The sequence below is a fragment of the Cucurbita moschata genome, unplaced genomic scaffold (genome assembly GCF_002738365.1).
Source record: "Cucurbita moschata cultivar Rifu unplaced genomic scaffold, Cmos_1.0 Cmo_Scf00015, whole genome shotgun sequence".
NCBI classification, from domain to species: domain Eukaryota; kingdom Viridiplantae; phylum Streptophyta; class Magnoliopsida; order Cucurbitales; family Cucurbitaceae; genus Cucurbita; species Cucurbita moschata.
Genome location: NW_019268531.1, coordinates 2,700,245 through 2,726,655, shown reverse-complemented (window position 1 = coordinate 2,726,655; position 26,411 = coordinate 2,700,245). Strand labels below are relative to the sequence as shown.

The 26,411-nt window shown below is 37.6% G+C and overlaps 6 protein-coding genes across 8 annotated transcripts; 3 read left to right on the top strand and 3 right to left on the bottom strand.

Annotated features, from left to right (window-relative positions):
• Positions 1-249: 249 nt before the first annotated feature.
• Positions 250-4,081, top strand: LOC111453371 (NAD(P)H dehydrogenase (quinone) FQR1-like). Of its 2 annotated transcripts, none has more exons than XM_023094440.1 (6): positions 250-384; positions 899-971; positions 1,040-1,375; positions 2,700-2,793; positions 3,298-3,560; positions 3,645-4,081. In XM_023094440.1, the coding sequence occupies exons 3-6, from the start codon at positions 1,353-1,355 to the stop codon at positions 3,871-3,873; spliced, it is 609 nt and encodes a 202-aa protein (XP_022950208.1). In that variant the 5' UTR covers positions 250-384; positions 899-971; positions 1,040-1,352; the 3' UTR covers positions 3,874-4,081. The 2 variants fall into 2 exon arrangements, with proteins under 2 accessions (XP_022950208.1, XP_022950209.1); XM_023094441.1 differs by having other exon boundaries at positions 257-384; positions 915-971.
• Positions 4,082-8,929: 4,848 nt separating this feature from the next.
• LOC111453364 (transcription factor bHLH112-like) lies at positions 8,930-11,557 on the bottom strand. 2 transcript variants are annotated; one of them, XM_023094432.1, is made up of 7 exons: positions 11,264-11,557; positions 10,797-11,181; positions 10,613-10,729; positions 10,457-10,522; positions 9,607-9,672; positions 9,464-9,523; positions 8,930-9,383 (listed from the first exon to the last, which is right to left on the bottom strand). In XM_023094432.1, exons 1-7 carry the CDS (start codon positions 11,506-11,508, stop codon positions 9,246-9,248), a joined length of 1,077 nt encoding a protein of 358 aa, XP_022950200.1. In that variant the 5' UTR covers positions 11,509-11,557; the 3' UTR covers positions 8,930-9,245. The 2 variants fall into 2 exon arrangements, with proteins under 2 accessions (XP_022950200.1, XP_022950201.1); XM_023094433.1 differs by having other exon boundaries at positions 9,613-9,672.
• A 4,059-nt stretch (positions 11,558-15,616) lies between these two features.
• LOC111453479 (pentatricopeptide repeat-containing protein At1g55890, mitochondrial-like) lies at positions 15,617-16,819 on the top strand. Its single transcript, XM_023094597.1, has one exon. It carries the CDS (start codon positions 15,617-15,619, stop codon positions 16,817-16,819), a length of 1,203 nt encoding a protein of 400 aa, XP_022950365.1.
• A 226-nt stretch (positions 16,820-17,045) lies between these two features.
• LOC111453346 lies at positions 17,046-22,017 on the bottom strand. Its single transcript, XM_023094406.1, has 4 exons — positions 21,672-22,017; positions 21,124-21,292; positions 18,353-20,857; positions 17,046-18,258 (listed from the first exon to the last, which is right to left on the bottom strand). Exons 1-4 carry the CDS (start codon positions 21,783-21,785, stop codon positions 17,267-17,269), a joined length of 3,780 nt encoding a protein of 1,259 aa, XP_022950174.1. The 5' UTR covers positions 21,786-22,017; the 3' UTR covers positions 17,046-17,266.
• A 640-nt stretch (positions 22,018-22,657) lies between these two features.
• On the bottom strand, positions 22,658-23,924 carry LOC111453361. The gene is made up of 2 exons (XM_023094428.1): positions 23,432-23,924; positions 22,658-23,351 (listed from the first exon to the last, which is right to left on the bottom strand). The coding sequence occupies exons 1-2, from the start codon at positions 23,910-23,912 to the stop codon at positions 22,735-22,737; spliced, it is 1,098 nt and encodes a 365-aa protein (XP_022950196.1). The 5' UTR covers positions 23,913-23,924; the 3' UTR covers positions 22,658-22,734.
• A 1,176-nt stretch (positions 23,925-25,100) lies between these two features.
• LOC111453374 lies at positions 25,101-26,203 on the top strand. The gene is made up of 3 exons (XM_023094448.1): positions 25,101-25,389; positions 25,463-25,668; positions 25,764-26,203. The coding sequence occupies exons 1-3, from the start codon at positions 25,291-25,293 to the stop codon at positions 25,993-25,995; spliced, it is 537 nt and encodes a 178-aa protein (XP_022950216.1). The 5' UTR covers positions 25,101-25,290; the 3' UTR covers positions 25,996-26,203.
• Positions 26,204-26,411: the final 208 nt, after the last annotated feature.

The following is a 26,411-nucleotide window of genomic DNA, read 5'->3' as shown; positions in this document are numbered from 1 at the left end:
GTGGAGATCTATAGAAATTCTCTCTCACAGGTAGAGCACAGAGCGGTTTCCGGGATTTGTCTATTCCATTTGGACTTCCAAAGAGAATTCAACATGGATCATTATTTGGCCCAACAGACAGAAACTGAAGGGCAATAATTTTGGCCCTTTTCCTTTGAAGGAAACAAGAAAAAGATAAGAATGAAGGGCCCACAAATGATCTATTATGATCAAAGCGATGCCCTTCTGGTTTGTTCATTCCAAGAACAGCAGCAGAAACGGATTCAGAATTCATTCAGCTTCTTCATCACTTCATCCATTCTCAGCGCTGCAAAAAGGTGGATAGAAAGATTGAGAAGTGGTGTGGTCTTCCCCTGTTGGCAAGCAATGCTCCATTCCACATTGGTAGGCCCTCCACAAACCCATCCTTTTCTTTCCTTTTTTTTTTTTCTAGTTCCATATTCCCTGTGCTTCACAAAAAGAAATGAATGGAAATAGAGCTCCACAGTACACTGATTCACACCAACTTAAGACAGAATAATGTCAAGCTTGTTTAGAGGCAATTAGTGGCCCGAATTCTGGAGGCAAGAAAGCCTAAAAGAGATGAAACAAGAAAAAAGGAGAGGGTATTGGTACTTTGTAATGATGTTATTATCAAAGCGTAAATGGGATGAAAATGAAGGGTGTGGATTAGCAAAGACTCATGAGACGCACGCTTCAAGACAAAGGCTATCCATTCCTCTTAACCTTCTGCATTACAATCTAAAACACTTTCCATTAGACTTAATTTCGTCAACTAATTGATGTGTGGGACCCCTTTTGATCACTTACCTAAACCCTTTGTTATAAAGCTTATCAACTTAACCAAACCCAATTCAATCTTATTTTACTCATTCATCTGCTTTTTTCTTTTCCTAAGTTGTCTTGAATTTCAGGTCAGGGAATCTGGACACACAGAAATCTAGTACTGTGGGAACAGAATATGAGGAAAGGTAGTTGTTTTGTCACTCTTTTAGAAAGTGTTTTCATTCATTGAATTGATGAATTTTGCTTAATTCAGATTGGATATTTCACCTGATGAAGAAGGGAGAGATGAAGTTTAATCAATGAAAACAATGATGGCAGGAGGAGTGGAGTGGAGTGGACATCAACCGTCCCATAATTCAACATTATTACTAACAAAACCCCACCAAAATCGGGGTTAGACCCCATTAATCATGCTATTAAAAAAAATTGTAGAACACAGCTTGTAGAGCACTATAAATTGGGGTCCCCTCAATGACTCTACTGTCAAATAATTTGCTCACCCACTCAAAATAGTTTGGAGAAGTAGTAGAAGAAGAAAGACAGACAGACGCGGAGAACATCCATCAATGGCCACCAAAATTTACATTGTGTAAGCCTCTCTCAATCCCTTCCGTATCTTCCTCATAAAACATTCTTTTGTGCACAACAAAACCATTTTTCCTTTGATTATAATCCTCTTTTTGGTAATGAACTGTAATATGGCGATTGTTAAACCATTTTTCCTTTGTAGCTTTCTCTCCAAAATCGAAGCGATAAAGGTTGTTGTTATGAACGATGGGTCAATAACCCCACTTGTCAAAGTCTCTGTTTTTAATGATCAATACACATCCTGGAAACTTGGAGCCTGTAAGGCTCTGTTCTGTTGTAGTATATTTCTGTTAGGGATTATCCTGATTTCTTTTTGTGGGTTTGATTTTTCTGATTAAAAGTCAATCAACCTCTTTTAGTCGAGTGTAAAAGCTGTGAATCTTTTTGATGTTATCAACTTCTTTTATAGGAGAAATTCTCTTTCTCTAGCTGTCTGTTTGCAATGTTACCCTGGTTGGTGTTTATGATTGTGTAACGGTCCAAGCCCACCGCTAGTAGATATTGTCTGCTTCGGCCCGTTAAACATCGCTGTCAGCCTCACGATTTTAAAACGCGTCTACTAGGGAGAGGTTTCCACACAGATAAGAAATGTTTCGTTCTCTTCTCCAACCGATATGAGATTTCATCAATTGTGTTACAGTTTCTTAAAATGTGCATGAATAACGTGATGAATATTTTCAACGACTGAGAATGATTTTAAGACATTAAATGGCTATCTTTTTCAATGTTTGTTCCATCAAGCACCTCAGCAATTTTTGAAGGTCACCCTCAACATTTTGTGCCATGACCACACAGTCAAAGTGGTTTTTAATTACCATGAAAACTAAGGGACTAAGAAACCTAACCTAACCTGTTGAGATCATGTATGAACTTTTGTGGTCCCAGCTTTAGGACTTTCACTTCTCATTCCTACTGCTTATTTTTTGATCCAAATCTATGGAAACTTCCACTGCTTGGCTTGTGTAATGTCACTGTATATGCTGTTGTTTTGCTCTCAATGATAAGGTAAATTGTCTTGTCTCCATTCTAATCAGTTTTTTTAGCTGTCATATTTCTACGTTACTCTTCTAGGAAAGAGCTGCAACTTCCTGGAGATTTTCCTTTTGGTTTTTGTACTGTATTCCATTGTTGTCGAGAACTCGGTTTGTCGTACAAGTTTCTTTTCTTTCTTTTCACATCACTTATCCAAAGCATGTCGATTCCAATGAGGACAGCTACGAGGAATCATGACCAACCGTTGCTGTTTGTAATATGGTCGGTCGACGTGTCATATGTATGAGAAAAACTTTGGTGGTTATTTAAAACTTGTTGAGTATGTTGTACAGTTACTATTCTACGTACGGACATGTCTTGAGGCTGGCAGAGGAAATTCAGAAAGGAGCTGCTTCTGTGGAGGGAGTGGAAGCCAAATTATGGCAGGTGCAAAGGAACTATGACTCCTTTCTTCACAGTTTTGCATTCTTCATTTTTAGTTTACATGCATTGTGAGATCCCTCATCGATGAGAGAGAGGAACGAGTGCCAGCGAAGACGCTGGGCCTCAAAGGGAGGTGGATTATGAGATCCCATATCGGTTTGAGAGGAAACTAAGCATTTTTTATAAGGGTGTGGAAACCTCTCCCTAATAGACTCGTTTTAAAATTTTGAGGGGAAGCCTGGAAGGGAAAGTCCAAAGAGAACAATATTTGCTAGTGGTAGGCTTGAACTGTTACATGCATCGTTCAAATGAAGTACAAACAGCCAAAACAATGGCTCTTTGTGATCCATATTAATCATTGACAATTCTGCATACGATACTGTATTATGGGCTTGAAGTATACATGTGCATAGTGACATAGAAGATATATGTTGAAGACTTCATATGATTTGGGGAACTGGTTTTGGTAGTGAATCCCCTGAATGAGTATATATGATATTTAAACAGGTGCCTGAAACGTTACCGAAAGAGGTTCTCGACAAGATGCAAGCACCAGCAAAGGGTGAAGCACCCATCATTACACCGAACGAACTCGCTGAAGCTGATGGTTTACTCTTCGGATTCCCTACAAGATTCGGGATGATGTGTGCTCAATTCAAAGCATTCATGGATGCAACTGGAGGTTTATGGAGAGCACAATCACTTTCAGGCAAGCCTGCAGGCATTTTCTATAGCACTGCTTCTCAAGGAGGTGGACAGGAGACTACTCCGTGAGCCTCTTTTTAAAAACCTTCTCCCCTTTCTAAATTCTTTTTAAACTGAAAATTTGATCTTAAAATTTTGTGTTATTGCAGCTTAACAGCCATTACTCAGCTGGTTCATCATGGAATGCTGTTTGTTCCAATTGGATATTCGTTCGGAGCTGGAATGTTCGAGATGGAGAACGTCAAGGGCGGGAGTCCCTACGGTGCTGGAACTTTAGCCGGTGATGGCTCCAGACAGCCTTCTGAACTGGAACTGCAGCAAGCTTTCCACCAGGGAAAGTACTTTGCTGGCATTGCAAAGAAGCTCAAGGGTAACTGATTGCTTTCCATCATATTATCATATAATTGTTCCCACCCTGCTATACTTATTTCTTCTCCCAGCCCTTACATATATCTATATATATATATATATATATATTGCTCTTCTCTGTTCAAGAATTTGCTATGCCCTGTTGAATACCTATGTTGTCTTTGATTTGTGTATCTATTGAAGCTTACACAGCTACTGAACATTATTATCTATCAAATTTATCTGTTGATCAAAGTCCAACATATGCCCGATAAGAAAATATCAATTTTATTGGCATGCTAAACTTTTTTGGATGAAATCGAAAGCAAAGGCCACGAGAGTTTGTACTCAAAGTGGTAAGTGGATAAGACGACCACTTCCAACAAAACAGCTGCCATACAATTTTATCCAATTGTTTCCATATAGCTTGCGAATAAGTGGCATCATATCATCAAAGTGGCCCATCCAAATGGGTTTAACTTCATTGAAAGGCCTATCTGTTAAGGTTGTTGGTTGAAGACCACAGAACATGTTCTTAACAAAAAAAAGACAACTGTTCAAATTCTGGGGGTACTGTCGTAGTACTGTGATTAGTTTTGTTTGTTTGTTTCTTTTTACCAAAAGAAAAATGCATATCAGGAGGGAATATATGAAGAAAGACAAAAAGTCAATAAACAAAATGTAATTGGAACAAGAACAGAGAGACAGAGAGACAGACAGAGATGTTTTGATTCCTGAATGGCACAGAAGATCAGATTCAAAGTTAGGAAAAGAAATGACACTTTTTTTGAGATATTTAAAACTTGAAACAGAAGTTGAAGGAAGTATTGTTGAAGTTGGCCTGGTTTTCTTTCAAACCCCATAAAAAACAGAGATATGTTTGAATTTTGAAAAGTTAGCAGTGGAAATAGCTGGAATGGATGCTGCTGAATATGTGCTTTTCATTTTATAAACATCATAACCAGATGCCTCTCAGAGCTGTCTTTTCCTTTTTGAGTATTCCCCTTTTTTTTTCTTCTTTTCATGAACCATATATACCATAACCCAAAAGGAAAACAAAAATGGTTACAGAGATGAGATAGAAGCAAATCCAAAGTACTGATCCGGATTGTCTCAAGCATGGTATAAAATATAATACCCGTCAACCCATCTACTAACAGTGGGCTTGAGCTGTTACAAAGGTACTAGAGTCAGACACCGAACAGTGATGGTGAGGACATTGGGCTCACTTGGATTGTGAGATCCCACGTCGGTTTGAGAGGGGAAGAAAACATTCCTTATAAGGGTGTGGAAGCTTCTTCATAGTAGACGCGTTTTAAAACTGTGAGATTGATGACAATATGTAACGGGCCAAAACGGATAATATCTATTAGGGGTGAGCTTGAACTGTTACAAATGATATTAGAGCTAGACACCGGGCGGTGTGTCAGCGAGGACGTTGGCCACCCTAAGGAATGTGGATTGTGAGACCCCACGTCGGCTGGAGAGAGGAATGAAGCATTTCTTATAAGGGTGTGGAAATCTCTCACTAGTAGACGCGTTTTAAAATCGTAAAGCCGACGGCAATATGTAACAGACAAAAATAGACAATATCTACGAGTCATCGAAAAATGGTTCCCCACATGATTGGTCATTTGTCAAAATGGTTCTTCCACGTTAAGCTTCTTAGAAACGTTGAGTTCCAGTTTTGCTTGAATCTACAAAGAAAAGCAAAAAGAGAAAGAAAACAGCTTTCCTGCAATAGGCTTTTGATTGGTTGTGTTAAAGAAACAATGCGACTCATTTCAACATGACAGACAAGGTTTNTATATATATATATATATATATTGCTCTTCTCTGTTCAAGAATTTGCTATGCCCTGTTGAATACCTATGTTGTCTTTGATTTGTGTATCTATTGAAGCTTACACAGCTACTGAACATTATTATCTATCAAATTTATCTGTTGATCAAAGTCCAACATATGCCCGATAAGAAAATATCAATTTTATTGGCATGCTAAACTTTTTTGGATGAAATCGAAAGCAAAGGCCACGAGAGTTTGTACTCAAAGTGGTAAGTGGATAAGACGACCACTTCCAACAAAACAGCTGCCATACAATTTTATCCAATTGTTTCCATATAGCTTGCGAATAAGTGGCATCATATCATCAAAGTGGCCCATCCAAATGGGTTTAACTTCATTGAAAGGCCTATCTGTTAAGGTTGTTGGTTGAAGACCACAGAACATGTTCTTAACAAAAAAAAGACAACTGTTCAAATTCTGGGGGTACTGTCGTAGTACTGTGATTAGTTTTGTTTGTTTGTTTCTTTTTACCAAAAGAAAAATGCATATCAGGAGGGAATATATGAAGAAAGACAAAAAGTCAATAAACAAAATGTAATTGGAACAAGAACAGAGAGACAGAGAGACAGACAGAGATGTTTTGATTCCTGAATGGCACAGAAGATCAGATTCAAAGTTAGGAAAAGAAATGACACTTTTTTTGAGATATTTAAAACTTGAAACAGAAGTTGAAGGAAGTATTGTTGAAGTTGGCCTGGTTTTCTTTCAAACCCCATAAAAAACAGAGATATGTTTGAATTTTGAAAAGTTAGCAGTGGAAATAGCTGGAATGGATGCTGCTGAATATGTGCTTTTCATTTTATAAACATCATAACCAGATGCCTCTCAGAGCTGTCTTTTCCTTTTTGAGTATTCCCCTTTTTTTTTCTTCTTTTCATGAACCATATATACCATAACCCAAAAGGAAAACAAAAATGGTTACAGAGATGAGATAGAAGCAAATCCAAAGTACTGATCCGGATTGTCTCAAGCATGGTATAAAATATAATACCCGTCAACCCATCTACTAACAGTGGGCTTGAGCTGTTACAAAGGTACTAGAGTCAGACACCGAACAGTGATGGTGAGGACATTGGGCTCACTTGGATTGTGAGATCCCACGTCGGTTTGAGAGGGGAAGAAAACATTCCTTATAAGGGTGTGGAAGCTTCTTCATAGTAGACGCGTTTTAAAACTGTGAGATTGATGACAATATGTAACGGGCCAAAACGGATAATATCTATTAGGGGTGAGCTTGAACTGTTACAAATGATATTAGAGCTAGACACCGGGCGGTGTGTCAGCGAGGACGTTGGCCACCCTAAGGAATGTGGATTGTGAGACCCCACGTCGGCTGGAGAGAGGAATGAAGCATTTCTTATAAGGGTGTGGAAATCTCTCACTAGTAGACGCGTTTTAAAATCGTAAAGCCGACGGCAATATGTAACAGACAAAAATAGACAATATCTACGAGTCATCGAAAAATGGTTCCCCACATGATTGGTCATTTGTCAAAATGGTTCTTCCACGTTAAGCTTCTTAGAAACGTTGAGTTCCAGTTTTGCTTGAATCTACAAAGAAAAGCAAAAAGAGAAAGAAAACAGCTTTCCTGCAATAGGCTTTTGATTGGTTGTGTTAAAGAAACAATGCGACTCATTTCAACATGACAGACAAGGTTTGTGGTCCTTCATTATTAATTAGTTGGCTGTCAAGATAACCTTAATCTTCTCTTTGGGGACATCTATGAATAATCATTGTTTGGGTGTCTTCATCGAGTGTTCTTACATTTTGCAAGAGAGAAGCTCATGCCTGGTTAAATAAATCATTTTCCCTTTCTAAGAAGACAAGGGTGATACCCGCTCTAAGCTCGGCCCGCACCCAGTTAGGAAGATTGGCCATCTTTGGCTCTATTCCCTGACCCAAACCTATTTACCATAGTCATTAACCTAACCTAAACCTTGCTTTTACTCTATTCCCTGAACCTTCGGTGTCTGTGTGTATGCCTTTTCAATTTGGGAAACGATGTTTTTTCAAATTTTGATCGAACCAAGTGTAGATGGAGCGAGAAAACGAGGTAGAGCAAGATCATGACCCATGATTAATCTCTTTATGTTTTAGAGTGTGTTAAATAATCATCTTATATATTTTTAGAGGTCATAATGCTTTGTTATTTAATCCTTTTTTTTTTATTTAAAAATTTGTAATCATAAATCTAACATGATGTGATAAAAAAGTTATAATCTATATCCCAAAGTATTCCAAAGAAAATAACGCATCAATATAAAAAATATATTCTTTCTTTTTTTCTTTGAAAACACTCACCCATTCACTTTATTATCATATTCCACAATAAAAATACCATTTTCATTCTTATCTAAAAACACACTATTATTATTATTGAGTCACGAAAAAAAAAAATTTAAGGATATAACTCGACCACAAAATTGACCAAATACATACGAAATTAGAGAATATAGTCGAGACCCACTTAATAGGTAAGACACTGACAATCATTTTCAAAATTGATAGTTGAATTTCATGCGTATGTGCTTATACAGGACGTTTGTATACGATTGTACAACACTCACTCTCACCATCGAGTGAGTCAGCCAACTCAAAATCGTGGTGCTTTTGACCTGACGACGTATACCCAAACCTTAGCCACACATTAAGAAGAAGATTTTATAAGATGGAGGCATGGTTCAGATTTTAAATAGAGAGTTCGTAAGCAGGATTGAGAGAAATGAAGAACGCAATGTTATAAATTATAAGCGAAAAATACAACACAAACGACTTAAATAACATATATCTCTCGATAGGAAGAATTGACGACTAGTCACATCCCCTATAATACATTATAAGACATTTTAAATCTAATATGCGTAAACATAATTTTGTCAAGACGTTATACATTATAAAGTAAAAGGAAACTATACATGATAAGAGCGGTAAAAAAAACAATAAAGTGATACAATGAAAACACGCAAGTATAGACAACACGCGTCAGACAAGTATGACCGTGACACGTCGTGGAACGAACATTGGGGGAGCATTATATAGAATGGTTTATGGCCCCTTGTAGGTTGATGATAGCACGCGCGCATGCCGCTGAGAAACCCTAAATTCAAAAGCACAAAACACAGTGGGGCGCCCCCACCCCCGTCTGAGCTTCCACTACCAATCCACAACATTCCAATTCCAAAATTATTATTATTATTATTATTATTATTTAAAATTGTGAAAGAAAATAAATAATAATTTCCAGGGGGAGCCAAAATGAAGTTGATAGATTAAAGATTAAAGATTAAAAGGAACAGGAACAGAAGGGCCAATTTTATACTATAATTCAGCCCCCATCTGCTAAATCCAGCTATCATCAACCACCCACTTCACGGCTGCCGTGTCCGTGTCCGTGTCCGTGTCCGTGTGGTTGAGTACTTTACCTGAATTTAGCACTTGTTCCTGTTCTTCCCAATATTACGACTAACACAATTACTACTCATCTCTGTTCTTTTTTTTTTTTTTGTTTCCATTCATTATTACACCAAATTCAATCCTATATCAATATATATATCTCTTCACCGGAATGTTCCGCCGAACGTCGGTGACCAGAAATCCGCCGTTGTTGCATTTGTCACTGGGAATGTGCTTGAGATCGGCACCAAACAAAGGCCTCGGCTTTTCAGATCTTGTTTTGGGTCTGCTTTTTCTGATACCTGGAATTCAAGCAACTGTAAAGTTTATAACTTTTTTTTTTTTTTTTTGGGTAATTTGAAGAAGTTCATATTTTTTTTACCTGTTGTTGTTGAACGGGTGTTATTCCGTTGTTGTTCTTCATATATGGAGTGCTTAACAGCTGAAAATTTCAAGTAATGAATGAACTAATTTGGGTTTTAAAAGGAAATTAAAGATGAAATTTATGTAAATAATGGAACGTACACTGACTTGATCGTGGAGGAACTTGATGTACTCAATGGCTTCATGAAGAACTGAGGCTGTATCAGTCTGGGGGGAAAAAAGAGACTAGAATTTACATGGAGATATAATATAATAAGCTTGTAAATATTGTCACCTTCACGATTTTAAAACGTGTCTACTAGATAGAGACTTCCGCACTCTTATAAGGAATGTTTCGTTCTCTTCTCCAACTGATGTGGGATCTCACAATCCACCTCTCTTGAGGCCCAACGTACTTGCGTGCACACCGTTCAGTGTCTAGCTCTGATACAATATATTACAGCTCAAATCCACTACTAACAAATACTGTCTACTAGGTAGAGACTTCCACACACTTATAAGGAATGTTTCGTTCTCTTCTCCAACTTATGTGGGATCTCACAATCCACCTCTCTTGAGGCCCAAAGTCCTTGCGTGCACACCGTTTCAGTGTCTAGCTCTGATACAATATATTACAGCTCAAACCCATTACTAACAAATACGGTTTGGTTTGACTCATTATGTATCATTATCAGACTCACAGTTTTAAAATTACTAGGGAGAGGTTTACACACGGTTATAAGGAATGTTTTGTTCCCCTTTTCAACCAAAGTGGGATCTCACAATCCACCCTTTAAGGCCTAGGGTTTTTGCTGGCACACAACTCAATGTCTGACTCTAATACCACTTGTCCGTTTTGACTCGTTATATATAATTGTCAACCTCACAATTTTAAAACTACTAAGAAAAGATTTTCACACCCTTACACTTATAATTCGTAAAGAATGTTTCGTTCACCTCATATATATATATATATATATATATATTTTGGGATGAAATCCAAAAAACTCACCTTTCCAAAGGGTGAAACCAGTTGTTGAAGGGCAGTGACACGGTCCCCTAGCTTCTCTTTCCGCACCTGATAGCAAACCCATTAGTTTTTGTCCTTTTTATAACTCAAGATTCTCCAAACATTTTTTTTTTGTTTTTTTTTTTTTGGATCCTTCACCTTAAATGTTGGCAATGGCGAAGGAGTTTCAATTCGAGGCCTTTTCAACACCGGCGGCTCATTTTTATCCCCTTTCCGTGCTTCTTCACCATCTTCACAATTACCATTATTCATAGCCTAAAGAAAAACAATCAAAATCAATCAAGTGACACCCAAAGCCCAATCATACCAATCAAAATCATACCTTGAAACCAAGCCTACTATTCTGTGGAATTTCAATGGAAGGAGGTGCGTGCGAGGCATTCCAAAAGGGTGTGTTGTTTGTGAAGTGCAGGGCAGGTGAAACAGGCTGAGAGGGCGGCGGGATTGGGAGAGAGGGTTTAATAAGGTAATTAGAAGGATAATTAGTGTTAATTGGAGTGGTGGCGGCGTTGAAAAGGGAGTGAGGGTCAGGATGATCATCATCATCATCATTATCATTATTGTATAAGCCATGGAGCAGCTTAGTTGAAGGGGAAGGGTATCCATATAAAGCTGAGTCAAGAGGAAACAAACCCTGGCTAGTGGAAGAACAACAGTTCATACAATTCACCCCATTTTGTTCCAACAAATAATCTCCTCGCTTCAACCTGTTTCCACAACAACAAAAATTGAGCAAAATTGATTAATAAAAATCGAATCTTTTTTTGTTTTTGTTTGTGGGTCACTTACAGCAAATCATGGGGTTGGTTCCAATGATCGGAGGTGGAATAATCTTGAAAAAACATGGAGTTCTGATTGTCGGAATAATTAGCGGTGGATTTGGGTTTGATGTCGGAAAAATCATCGGCCGGCGGCCAAGCTAAGTCGCCGATCCCCATAGAACACGGCGACAATCCACCGACAGCCACCAACATGGTCCGGGAAGAGCTCCACCAATTATCGCCGCAAATAGCAGCCTGAAAATCCTCTGCCATATTGGAAACCCCAACAAGATATCCTCTAACGCTGCGTTTTAAACCCCAACAAGAAAAAACATAAATTTATAAATTTTTTTTAAAAAATCGAATTTTTTATTCATTTTCTTACTCCTACTTTCCCTTTCCTCTTCTCCCACTAAACTTTTTATTTTTATTTTATTTTAATTATAATTTTTTAATAATTTGGTATAATTTTTTTTTGTTCCTTGAGAATAAAGGCTGTAGGGTTGACAATGATTGTAAAGAAGGTGACGGTGCTTGATCTGACGGTCACGTCAAGCCTTTAGACCAAATGATGTGCTCTTTCTTTTCCATCCAACGGCCTATATTTAGTTAATCATTATTTTTAATATTATTGTGTTTTGAATATTGTAATGAATTCCTAAAATTAACATTATTAGAGCTTAACATATAATTAAAGCTAAAATCAGTGATTTTTATAAGCTCAAACTATATGATTCTCTTTAAAACTGTGTTATTATTTATATTTTAGGTAGAGTATCTTTTAATGCTCGTTATATAAAAGAAACTTCTAATTTAATATTATTTTAATATATATATTATCGACTAAAATTGAATTGCATGCTATAGTATACATGATGATATTAAATGATTAAATTCTAAAATTATTCTCTTGCTTCATTTTGAATATTGTCATGATATTTATGACATAGAAAGTTTTTATTAACTAATAGTATATTTTGGATAATATTTTCACATATATAGAAGCCATGTTTTTTTCTTATTAAAAACTAAATAAAAAAAATAATCATTTTTTTATATTGTTTTAAGAATTCTCTCGAGTCTCTTAAATATTTGGTTTTTTTTTTTAAATAATGAAATATTTGTCAAATACTTTTAATTAGTCAATGGAAAAAAATTAATTAAACTATTAATTCCCGTTGACTAGTTGATTAAATACTCAGTTAATTTGAACTTTTTCCAATTAAGAAATTTTATTTATATTTCATATTTAGAAAATTAAAAGGCTATAGAAACTAGTAGTGTTACTATTTCACCGCCAAATAATTATTGATTTTTTTTAATTATAAAATGCTATTAAAATTGAATAAAGATTTGGAACACTCTAATTTTCTTTATATTATCATCTTAGTAAAAAAGAAAGAAGGGTTGACTTTTGTGGTCCTTAAATTTGGAGAAGTTATGTGGGTTTGATGATTGAGCTAAATGAAAGAGTGTGAAAGTAGGGTTAGGCGGAGTCAAACATTTAATATACAAGTCAACTCACATGTAGAAAAAAAAAAAAAAACATTGGTTAAATGCATCAAATCATTTATATTTCATTTTGTCTACCTCCAAATCTTGACTAAATCTACGCCATGTTTTGCACCTCGTGTCAGAGTAAGATTTTCACAAATTTTGAAGAGATGCGAAGAGATGCTTCGTTCCCTTCTCCAACCAATGTTGGACCCCATAATCCAACTTTTTTGGAGTCTAGTGTCTGTCTTTACTGACTCACTGTTTGGTTTATCACTCTGATGCTATTTGTAATAATCCAAGTCCACCTCTAATAGACATTATCTGTTTTAACTCGTTATGTATTGTTGTCAACCTCACAATTTTAAAACGCGTATGTTAGAGAGTAATTTCTACACTTTTATCTTCAACTTATCATAATTACGTCAAATCCGTCCACTTCCCTCCCTTTGGATTTACTTCTTTGTCCTTTTTTTTTCCCCTTTAAAATTCTCTCCCATACTCTTCCTTCATTTTTACAACCCTCCACATCACTCATCTTATCACCTCACACAATTAATTAAATGCCCATCAAAATTAAATTAACATTAAGTTACCATGATTAAACAAATTTATTTTATAAAGTTTTGATGAGATATTATTATTAATTACCATCTCTATAATTAACATCTTCATCCTTAATTTTTACGACACGTCACCTCCTCTTCTTTCTCCTTCTCCACCGGAACAACGTGTGATTGGAGATGATAATTATTATTAAATAATAAAAATTAAGTGGAAAAAACCCGAGTGACGTCAAGATGAGGATATGGTGAGGTGTACAAAACGACAAAATACCAAGACATGAGTCAGACAAGGTCGGCCCCGTAAGAATGGTGGAAAAGTGCCGTGGATTTCGTTTCATTATGACTCAAATGACACGTGTACAGCTTCACATATGAGAAATATCATATTTTTTAAAAAGAAAATAATAAAATGCTGATCTGTCATGAAAATATAACATAATTGGTGGGGTTTCACGAACATAATAACCGACCCCCACATAAAAGATAATAATTCCTTTACTACCTAATTTTAATTACTTACCTTAATTATTTATCAGCACCCGCTCCAATTCAAATACAATTATTAAAAAAAAAAAAAAAAATCTTGATTTTAATTAAGACATTGATTAGAAAACACGGGTCATTCTTGTCAATGATATGTTACCCCTTTTTGAATATTAATCTTAACAATATGATCTTCATGTTCATATGTTCGTCACTTTTTCCCATAAAATGGAACAAATTTTGATACCAAATGATAGCGCTGGATGGCATTGAAAAGATGGGTTACACCAAATCCTCTGAATTTCCTCTATAAATTCTTTTCATTATTAATTAAATCCTGATTGACTTATACATACAGACATAGTCGTCACAAAGATTGACCCGTATTCATCAAGTCAATTTCATTTCCGAACTTATAATATAAATTTTTAATGTTGGTTTAGCGGGTCAACCCCTTGGTTCTCCCCCCAACAGCTAAAGTCCAAAACGAGGCATTAAAAGTAATGATTAGGGGGGAGAAAATGTTGTATTAGTTAGGTAAAGGTTCAAACAACCAGATTTAATAATCAAATATTGTAGTGCTTCTTATTCCGTCTTATCGCCAAAATTGTCTTACAAAATTGAGGATACGTTGAACCACTAATATAATATAATAAAATATTCTAAGCTTAAGTTGCTCGTGTGATTATTTATTCTATAGTTTCCTGTTTTTAATTATTATGTTATTAATCAAATCTTTCCTACTTTATATTTTATATTTCATGTTTGTGTTTTTGTTATGTTATTGATGTCGTGAGAGTTGTTAGGGGATATTAATAATGTTTAATTATTATGTATATGCTTTGTTTTTTTTTTAAACACTTCTGGAGGGAACAAGTCAGCTACTATTATGGGTACTATTATGAGTTGTTTTGTTAAGAGCACGGTCATTTAACTTGTGACACTAAAAACAAAAATGTTTATTTAACCGTCGAAGCCGTAGGACAAGAAATTTCTACCTATTAGATAAATGGGACAGGAAAGGAGTATTATATTTCCTATACTCATCCCGCCCGCTTTAAAATAGAGACTTTTTAAGTCTCATTTCCAAATTTTATATATTTTCAAAGACGAAAAAACTTTCTATATTCTCTTTTACACAAATATTTTTTAATTTTTAATTTTTTTTAAAGTAATTGGAACATTTGGGTTTTGTTAGCCTTTATTATTAATAATAAAAAAATCATTATTTTTTAATGGTGTTTTACTAAAATTATTATAATTTAGATATAAACTAATTTTATCAACAAATAATAATTTACTCAACTCTAATTTTTAATAACTTAAATCAATACCAATTATATACAATAAAAAAGTTTCTATAATAAACTAGTAAATTTTTTTTTGAGAATCCGATCTCCACAAAAATAAATGGAGAATTTTGCGAGGAAAAATAATAAACGGAAAAAATTCTCTGAGAAACTTGATCCCCATAAACATAAATGGAGAATTTTGTCAGATGAAAAAAATGAAATAGACAGCGGGAATGAAGATTAAGAAAACTTCTTCGTCCCTACCTCATCCCGTAGACATGTATAGTTATAATTTATAAACGTCAATCAAGAATATATATATATATATATATACTTTGCAAAAAAGAAATTTTTTTTTTTATATCTATATTGTAAATAAAAGAGAGCCCAAGCACTAAATGGGCCATTAAACAAATAAAACGTCGCCGTTTTTCGTTTTGCTAAAATCTGGGCCTTATTACACATTATGGGCTTTCAAATTCGTAAGAAGGAGCTTTGTTCCACTTTTACCTACAAACCTTCCTCTGTTTTTCTCCTCCGTAGAGAATGCCGTCCTCTTCCCTCTACCGTCGCCTCCATGGGCTCTTCAACCACTCTGGTTCCTCTGCGTCTAGATCCAATAAACCTAACTCCTCGCCACCTTCCTCAATTACTAACAAACCCAATCAATCCACCGCCGCCACAAATCCTCTCACACCCGAGCAACGTCTTCAAAACCTTGTGAACAAGTTCATAAAAAGCTCCCAGTCCGGCCGCTTCCGCGCCAGGCACAGTATGTATGATTCTACAGTTCGCCGTCTTGCTGCCGATAAAAGATTCTCCATGATTGAGGATATCATAGAAGCTCAAAAGAAGTATGAGGACATTACAGATGAAGGGTTTGCAATCCGCCTCATTATGCTCTATGGGAAAGCGGGTATGTTCACTCATGCACGTAAGTTGTTCGATGAATTGCCTGAATTGAATTGCGAGCGGACTGTGAAGTCTTTTAATGCCCTTTTGGCGTCTTGTGTTAATTCCAAGGAGTATGATCAAGTTGAAACGATTTTTCGGGAAGTACCGCAGGAAGTTTCCATCGAAGCTAATGTGATCTCGTACAACATTGTTATCAATGCGTACTGCGAGATGGATGCTTTTGATAAAGCCATCTTGTTTTTTAATGACATGGAGAAGAATGGAATGGAGGCAGATTTAGTTACATTCAATACGCTTCTAACTGCATATTATAGAAAGGGTCGGTTCTTAGATGGAGAAAGGCTGTGGAGTGTGATGATGAACAAGAATATTGCTCCTAATCTTATAAGTTACAATGCCAGGTTGCGAGGAATGGTTCTAGAGAATAGAATGCAAGAAGGGATTGGATTGGTAGCAGAAATGGAGGAGAAAGATATCAAGCCAGATGCTTACAGTTTCAATGCACTGATTAAAGGTTTTTGTGAAGGTGGGGATGTGGAGGAGGCGAAGAAATGGTATTATAAACTGAAGGAGAATGAAGTTACTCCAAATGGAGCCACTTACCGGACACTTCTCCCCTTCCTTTGCGAGCAGGGTGATTTTGATTTGGCACTTGAACTGTGCAAAGAGGCCATTGATAATCATCGTTTAGTTATTAATGTAGCAGAGGTGCAGCGTGTGGTTGATGGATTGGTTGAAGTTTCCAAGATTGAAGAAGCAAAGGACCTTGTGAAGCTTTGCAATTCCAACAATTATTTAAATTTCAAATTGGATTTACCTCAGACGAGCACTTGAAAAAGTAGTTTACTTTTGTGACTTAGATTTCAATTTTATCCTCTTTGCCAAATTGACTTTCTTTTTCTTCATTTTCATTGAACAGAGATCTGAATGTATTTTTTTAATCTCGAGTTTTGATTTATTATGGAAACATGAACAAGATCGAGAGTTAACTCTCTGCAACATTGCCATTTGTCTCTTGAATTTTCAGTCATTTTAACGTAACCAAGAATGAGAAAAGAAGTTGATGGAAGAATAATTTCGTTCTGTTTCAAGTCGTGTTTATCATAACTATGACACAATCTTAGCATGATAATCCAGTTCAATGATGGTACATTTTCAAATGACGATGGACCTTATATGGAGAATCAGTTGAAAGAAGCACTCAATATCTCGCACAATTTGCTTTCAAAGCAATCCAGTCCAGGGTCGTATAGGTTAAGCAGAGAAAGCTTAACATATCTATCAATTCGAAGCAAAGGAATTCAACTTCTTTTCATAAAGTTTGGCTCGCCGCAAAGCATCCAAGGCCTCAGCTTGCTTTCCCTGACGTTTCAAGTTCACTGCCTTCACCTTTTCTGCTTTGATACGTTCTTCCAGTTGATTTCTTTCTAAGTCTGTATTTTCCATTTTATCAGTGCTGACTCTTGGTGGAGGCTTTAGTGTTTCTTGTTGACCCCTAGATATGCTTGGAGCTGGATTTTCCAAACCAATAGCTTTCAAAGCAGAGAGCAGCTGAGGATCGAGAAAATCCTCAACACTTACATCTCCTGCATGCTCTTCTCCATTCATAGATGATTTTGCTGGGTCAGTAAACTGCTCTAACTGATTTTCAATGGCCTTAGCCTTCTCAAACTCTGCATCAGCTTCTTCGGTTCGACCCTCTCTACGAAATTTCAGAGCCTGTCGCTTGTGCTTGAGTGACTCCTGCTGCAACTTGAAGCGGTCACGAGCAGACATTGGTTTCTGTTCCATGGTTGATGGGCTGCCCTGCTTCTGGTCAGGCGATGGTTTCTGTTCCACAGTTGATGTGCTAGATTCCTTGCGGTCAGGTGAAGGTACATTGTTTGTGGAGATTGTCGAACTTTTTGAATTAAGTTGAACCTGACCAGTGTTTTCCTCCAGTGATTTCTCCAAACGCTTTGCCTGTCGAAGTTCTTCACGAGCTTCTGACAGTTTTCCTTCTCTCTTTAATGTAACTGCCTTCTTCTTGTGAGCCAAAATTTCTTGGCGCAAGAAACTTTCGCTGCTGTGAGAACTAGGGTCCTGAGAGGATTTGTCTGCCTGGTAACGCTGTTTTCCTTCATGACGAAGTACATCGTCTTGGTTTCTGATGCTGAAATGATCTTGGTTTGGAGCAGTAGAAATTGCCTGGAATCCAACTTCTGTGGAACGATCAGCAGCATTAGATAACACATCGGAACGAGGGATTGATAAGTCACCTTGTCGTCCATTACCTACATGAAATATGCAATTATTTCCTGTTAAATATACATTCACATTCTTACCGGGTTGGATAATTGGAACTAGAAGCTTCAGCAGCTCTCTTACCTTCCAGAGAAGTATTTCCACCTGAAGCACCTTCTCTAAACGAGGCTTGGCGCTCCTTAGAATTTAAGCGATCAGATTGACGGTAATGAACTGAATCGCCTTTGGAAAATTTTAAATTCGAAGACGGATCTGGTACTTCATCCTTCAGACCCTCTGCAACTTGTTCTGATCCATTGCCTACCTCCCCCACATCCTTCACACGGTCTAGCAATTCATCTCCCTTCAATGCTCTAAGAACGTCAGATTTGTCAGCAGCATCAAAGACGCCTGTTGGTTTTGGAGTATCCAGTTCATCCATTTGGATCTCCAACGCCTTTGCCCTTTCCAAGACTTCCTCAGCCTCAGCAATGTCTCCTCTCCTTCTAAAGGCAAGAGCCTTTCTTTTCAAATTTAAAACCTCTCTCTGAATTTCACTTCTACTTTGTGGTGCAGCAACATTGATTGTAGAAGATGATTGGTTAACAGTTGGTTTTGCATCCTCGTTAATTGGCTTGACCTGCTTATTTACCGGCGGTTCAACTTCATCACCATTCCATCCCAAATTCTGTAGAACAGACAGTAATGTTGGGTCGTTCATATCTTCCTCAGTGACATCACCACCATCACCTTCATCAACCAACCTTCCAGAAGGGGCTTTGTGAATGTTCTCTTGGTTCCCACTATATACAGTCCTAACTCTATCCCTACGCTCTATGTCCTCCATCTCAGCTTCTAAGGCCTTTGTCCTTATCAGCACTTCCTCTGCTTCCTCAGTCTCCCCTTGGCGTCTAAGAGAGAGAGCCTTTCTTTTCAATCTCAAAAGCTCTCTTTGGACTTCAGCTTTTTTTCTTAGTGGCTTAACTGCGTATTCAGGAGAATCATTTGCAGATGTCTCACTTGGTTCCGCAGGAAGTAAATCATCTTGTTTAGAGGGCTTTGAAGGGACCAATTCATCATCTTTGTCATTCCAACCTAAGTTCTTAAGAACGGAAAGATATTCAGGGTCATGCATTTCTTGATCTGTTACATCTTCAACCACTTCCACATCTAGCAAATTTCTATTGAGATCCTTAGAGAGAAAATCTGGATCCTTGCTCCCAATACCAACACCCACCTCTCTGATGTTCCCCCTTGAAGCATCAGCCGCTTGTTCAAGTTGTTCTTCAAGGACCTTGCATTTGTTCAATTCTTTTTCTGCCTCGTCCAACCTTCCTTCCCTTCTTAAAGCCAGGGCTTTCTTTTTTATAGCAAGAAGCTCTTTCTGGATAGCTAATTTACTTTTTGAAGGAAGTTTAGGAATCAGGACTTCTGTTGTTTCAACAGTGCCACCGCCTGAAACATGGCTATCTTCTTGAGAGCTGCAGTTTTCAAGGTCTCTCTCGAGCATCTTGGCTTTCTTAAGCTGTTCCATAGCCACTGCAATATTGCCTGCACGCTTTTGATTGAGAGCCTCTCTTTTCAAGGAAATTATTTCACTTTTTATTGATTCCCTGGAAGCAGAAGGTTGGGAATCCTCAGTCCATCCTAAGGTTTCTAAAGCAGCAGAAATTTCTGGATCTTCCATGTCCTCATCTGTCACTTCAAAGTTAATGTCCGAAATGATATTATTAGCAGCCCCTAAAAGATTATCAAGATCAAGATCAAGATTTCCCTTGTACTGAAATGAAATATCTTCATGTTTATTATCATCCAAACTACGCACCAATGCAGATAGCTCATCATCTGACTCCTCATCAGCCCCACCCAAGAGTTCTTGTTCTTCAAGCTGCTTTTCTAAAACTTTAGCTTTCTTAAGTTCCTCCTTGGCTTCTGCTAGCTTGCCTTCACGTTTCAACATTAGAGCTTTTCTTTTGTGAGCAACAACCTGGGTATTATCAATGCTATGAACACTCTTAGCTTTATCAGTTTTTTGTAAGACCCCCCCAAGAAGAGAAGATAGTTCACCCTCTAAACTCATTGTAGCTGATTTTTTTTCCTCGGCATGAATATCCATATCAGACCATCCAAGTTCTCTGAGTTCAGCATTAAGGTCATGCTTTTCTTTACTACTTTGTAGACTAGGTTTCATGTTCCTACCAGATGAGCCACCTATATTTTGGTCTTCACCTGCATTACCAGAAGTTAAAGCTTTTCTGCGGCTTTTTCTTATGGAAATTTCCAAAGCGTCAGCTTTTCTCTCGAGCTCTTTTCCTCTCTTAAAAGCTTTTAATGCTTCCTCAGATTTGCCTTCTCCTTTAAGAACTTTATATTTCTTTTTTTCATCTACAGCTTGCTGGCGCAATTGCTCCGGACTACTAGATTCCATTTTATTCTCCAGATGATTAGTTAAACTACTGGATGCCTCTCCTTCCCCATCAAGGTTTATGAACTCTGGAGTATTTGAACTCTGTACACCAGTGGTAGTCCTTCCAATAGTTGAAGAACTGTTGGCATTTGATTCTTGCACAGAAGATGATGATTCATTTCTATCACTACCAAGAATCTTGGCCAAAATGTCATCCTCAGGCTTTGTTGACTTCAAGCTACCTACACGATAAATGACAACGATATGACTTCTTAAAAAAACAACGGATTAAAAAACGACAGAAGATGTTAGATGTGGGTATGGTAAGAATGGATTCAGCGCCGAGCATACCGGTATACCACAAAAGAACGAGAAAGTAATTCATGCCAATGAATTGTACAAAGCTTAAACACGTTCAATTTTAAAATGTAGTTATAGACTGGATGTTTTCATAAATCTATTTTGAGGAAGATAATAAACATGTAGAACAATTTCCATAATGATATACCTCTTCCAGTTCTGCTTTTGTGTCCATGCCGAAGCTCAAACCTTGCAGCTTCTTCTAGCTTTTTGCAAGGTTCGCATATGCGCACAGGAGAATCACCCTGTCCACGCAAAACCATTCTCTGCTGCGTGCAACTACCGCAAAATATTCCCCCGCACCTCCGACAATGATGCTGAAAACCCAGAATGCATACACATCAAAATAATTAACAAGTGCTATCAGCTACCTATAACAATCTATACAGCCGTTTAAATGATTCATGTTTTAATCCAAAATTTGATCCCCATGATGATTCAACAGTCATATTGATTGCAGCCCTAGTGCTACCAAGTCAATCCCTTATACTTCCATACAAAGAAATCGGACACTTTGAGGAACAAAATTTGGCTTCCTTGTTTCCAACTAAGAAAAGAATAAAGAATCATAATAGAATTTACTAAGACGATACTATCATGATGATCTATACAGTGCTTCAAAAGAGAGAGAGAAAAAAAAAAAACAATTAAAAGATGCATTATGAAAAAAACCAAAGATTAGAAGTAAAATAGGACCTTGCGATTGATGAAGGTGAACTGAGACGAACATCCTTGACAATGAGAAGCATCCACCACCCAGTTGTTCCCTCGAAGAGACGGCCTAGCCGGCAATCCGATCTTCTCCAACATCTCGGCTACCGGAGGGAATTAAAATCCAAAAGATATCAAATAAACGAATTCAAAGGAAAAGATCTGATAGAAGCCAGCTTTTTGAAGCTCTTCAATTTTCTTTCACAGTCGGGCGTACGTTTTACAGGACTGGAAATCGATTGGTTTTAGGAGGAGGAAAGGTAGAAGAAGGAAATTGCAGACCAGAGAGGCCGTAACGACGACTACGGATGAAGTAATTCTGCAAGGTGAAGGACAGGCAACGACGCCGTATAGAACATGGTCCATTGTTGACGGTTGAATTGACGCCGTTTCATTATAGACCGACGTATCTGGGCCTCGAATATGGGCCTCCACTACGCAAATGGCCCACGTGGGGAAGTAACCACTTTCATTTTTAAAAGATTTGATTTCAGCTTCTTTTTTTTTTTCAAAAAAAAAAAAGAAGGTATATTTGATTTTTTAAGCTTAAATTATATTTCTAATTAATCCTTTAAAGACTAAAATAATATATAACTCTATTTAAAATTACTACTAACAAATATGGTTTTATAATTATGAAATTATTGGTTATACTTTAGCTGCTAAAACTCACAATATTGGTTGAAGGTGAGCTTGAACGGTTAAAAATTCTTTGGCCAAATGTCGAGAAATAGAAGAGATTTTGTGGATGAACCGAGTATGGTTCTCCCATGTCGCTACACTTGCAGCCATGGGTGCAGAAAGGGGCTGGACAGTCCAATGGCAGCCATGAGTATGGACCTTAAAAACAACCACTCTCCCCTCATCCATCACTTTCCAACTTTTTACTGTATTTTCCCCATGTTTTGGATTCACCGATTTCATTTCTTTGCATTCATCTTGTATTTACTTTTTAATCTACCAGAAAATACTTGGGAGTCGATCAAATTCGTATTCAATAATCATTAGAAGAAACTCATAAGACATACAAATGCCTAATTTTTCCTAATCACCGTCTGTAAGTTACCACGAAGCAAGGAAGTACAGCTTCAGGATTGAACACAAACAGTTCTTCCTGTTTTGAATTCTGTCCCGTTTTCCCACTCGACGATTCGAACCCAGAACCGGAATTGGCGTTCAGTTCATCTTCCTCCATGCATCCGCCCCAGACCATCCCTGCAATCACTCTGCACACCATTAAGGCTCTTCTTAAGCCGCCCATATCTTCTTCTTCATTCATCTCAATACATTCGAAGGCTCTTCCACTTGTTGCGCATGTAAATACGCCTTTATTAAACCCATGTCTTAATATTTGGCAAACTCCACAGTTATCCAAATTGCATAAAATCTGAGACCCATTTGCCGCTGCTAATGGGCAAGCAATCGTCGTGCCATGGAACCTCAAGAGCTCGTTTCCATCGACTAAACAACGTGGGTTTTGCTGCTCCAGTTTGCTCGCTCTGCTTTTCACCGTTGCTCTGTACTCTTCAAACAGAGACAGAGTTCTTGGGGAATTCTGGACTTTGAAGACATTCTCAATGTGGTGGGGTTTCGACGTTGGCCATGTTCTTTGGCAGATTAATTCTATCACTTTCCAGGATGAATCCTCCTGCGCTAATTCTCTGACTGCAAATGGAAACTAATTCATTATAATCTATGATTTGAAGAGTTCAAGAAACAGAGGAAGCAGTTTAATCTTTCATTACCGGCATGCTTGGAAAGATGATGGGACTCCATGGCATCTGAATTCTTAAAAAGCCCACCACATTCTTGGCAAATCAATTCAGAACCATCGTGGAATTGGTTGATTCTGTCGGAAGTTGCAGAAGTGGCATGCCCATTTCTTGTAGCAGAGCTTTTATGGAGTTCAAGACTGGTTTTTTCTTCGTGGGGAACAGAGAAGCTATCCGTTTTAGTTTGTGCTTCAATTTCATGGGTCATGGTGAGGAGAACTTCACTGTTCGCCATTGATCTCGAGCTGGAGCTTGGCGATGGCTTCTGCGAGTGTCTCTTGCTTCCACAAATGATGTCTCTGAGGTTAGATTTAGACCTTAAACAACCAGATGAATCTCGGTCTGTTCTTTCCTTGGAGTTTGAATCACCAATGGCTTCTGGAACATGAACATCACAAAGGAATGATTTGGTGCAGGATAATGATCTCTTCAGAGTACACCAAACTTCTGGCATTCTACAGTTCTGCTCTTCCACTGGTCTCTAACGATTCTTCTGAGAAACCCTTGAACTTGTCTGCCGCTGCGGTCTAAAAAGGAAACTAGAACCAAATTTTCTCATCAAAATGTTCCTGTTTCTGGTACACCTTTTCCCTAATCTTCTGCGAACTCTTTCCTATCTCGAAACACCCACAAAACGAATTATGTAAAGGAATTAATGGGGTTGGAAGCGTTTTTCTCCACAAAAAGTAACATGTTTTATTTTGATACTACTACATCGTGTTCAAATACATTGAAATTTTTGGTGGAGTGAGCTCCAGCCGCCATTTCCCAACACAAGATACAGGATGAGAACAATGGAAGAACATAGTCAGCTACATACACTGCCACCACTTTCCTTAAACGACCAAACACAGTCAAAACTAGTTGCAGAGACACTTCTCATTATGGAAGACTAGATGACAGTTCAAGCAAGAACCATCAATGCCCACATTGTCTCGAGCAAACTTGAAAACAGCACGTTCCACAGAGAGAATGCAGAGCAAGGTAATCAAAACCAAGTTATTGGCTAACCTGCAGCCTTCTATAAGTTCCACAGAGAGAGTGCAGAGCAAGGTAATCAAAACCGAGTTATTGGCTAACCTGCAGCCTTCTATAAGGAATCACGACCTTCTAAGACCTCATACTAATGAATATGTATTTCTTACTTATAAACTCATAATCAACCCCGACATGGGACTCCTCTTCCAACAATCCTTAACAGCTTCATCCTCTGCTCGGCTTCATCTTCCCACCAAACACAATCTCACACTCGTGCTATCCTTCAACTTTAGTCAGCACACAACTAATCAAATAAGCAAAGACTGTTGAAGGTATCTCTCAGATAATGACACTAAATCAAACGAGTTCCAACTTTACCCACAGTTAGAATTCTCACAAGTCTTAGTAGTGATGATCACATAACAAGTAGTGGGATACCAAAAGAAAAAAAGAACCCAGCTCTTTTAACTGTGTTATATTCCAAAGAGCTTTTTGGTGGATTAAAAAGCTTGAAGAGGGAGAGTAAAGATTAGGGAAACAGTGAGAGAATGATACTCAGCCTGCTCTGCTGGAGATGCCCAACTTTCCTTGCACCCTGTGACAAGAATCAGCATCTAAACATAAAAGGGAAGACATAGGAAAGAAAATTTGAAGGAGAAAAGAAGCTTTTACAATGTTATTACATCTAAATCTAAGGCATCACATATAAGCTTGTTAACCTGCAAGCTGGCCTTTCCTTTATTCGTATTCCATCCTATTAATGTAGGGAACTTACAAAGCATTCTTCACAAAGCATACAGTCCTTACCTGTGATTTCCTATTGAGTTGCTTTCCTTCCATTTGTGTCTGCAAAAATGCAGAAAGCTTCTGGTTTTGTTGTCTGCATCTTGGTTATTGTTATGGATGTTACAGCCGGAATTCTTGGAATTCAAGCTGAAGTAGCTCAAAACAAGGTATATTGAAAGCTGGAGTCAAAATTGTTATGGGATATTTTGTTTTTCAAATGATTTTGAGTACTTTTGACAGGTGAACCATTTCAAAATGTGGATATTTGAGTGTAAAGACCCAAGCTATAATGCTTTCAAGCTAGGCTTGGCTGCAGCCATACTGCTGGGCCTTGCTCACGCCATTGCCAACCTGGTTGGTGGGTGTGTTTATGTTCGATCTGCTCAAGAATACAAAGGATTAACCTCTAACAAGCAACTTGCAGCGGGTTCACTCGTCTTTGCATGGTGAGTAGCAGCCTTCCCTTCCCTCTGAAGTCCTAATAGACTTGTCATCTGAAAACACACATAAACTGGATGTTTTTGAATGCCAAATACACCAGGATTGCAGTAGTGGTTGGATTCTCGTTGCTCATCTCTGGGGCGATGTATAACACCAGGTCAAGAAAATCATGCGGGCTTGCTCACAATCATCTTCTGTCTATAGGCGGGATCGCGTGCTTCGTACACGGCTTGTTTGCAGTTGCTTACTATGTTTCTGCCACAGCAGGAAACAGGGAGGAGACGAGGCCGCCACCACAGGGGCACCCTGCCGGAGCTACAGGCCACGTTTAGCCACCTCTGATCTTCATGTTTTCCTAAGAAAACTAACTTCCGGATGTTACTTCAACTCGTAGCTAGTAAATTTGGGGAAATAGCTCTCTTTGCTAATAGGAAATCATATTCCTGTTGTTCAGAGATAGTAAAATAGGCCTTCTATAAGAACTAATGTACTAATCTGCAATTTGGAAATGGGGTTATATACCATATTTTTACTATAAAATTCTTGAATCATTCAATTAACCAGAATTTTGTATAATTGTTATAAGATCATAATCTGCGAACACTAAAAGAACATTAATCAAACAGTCATATAAACCTATTCACCCCATTCAGCACCTATATGAGCAATTCATCCACAACAAGAGAACCGTAATTTACACCTCCATGGGATTTCCTTACCTCAAATTAAACATGGAGAAAATCATAAT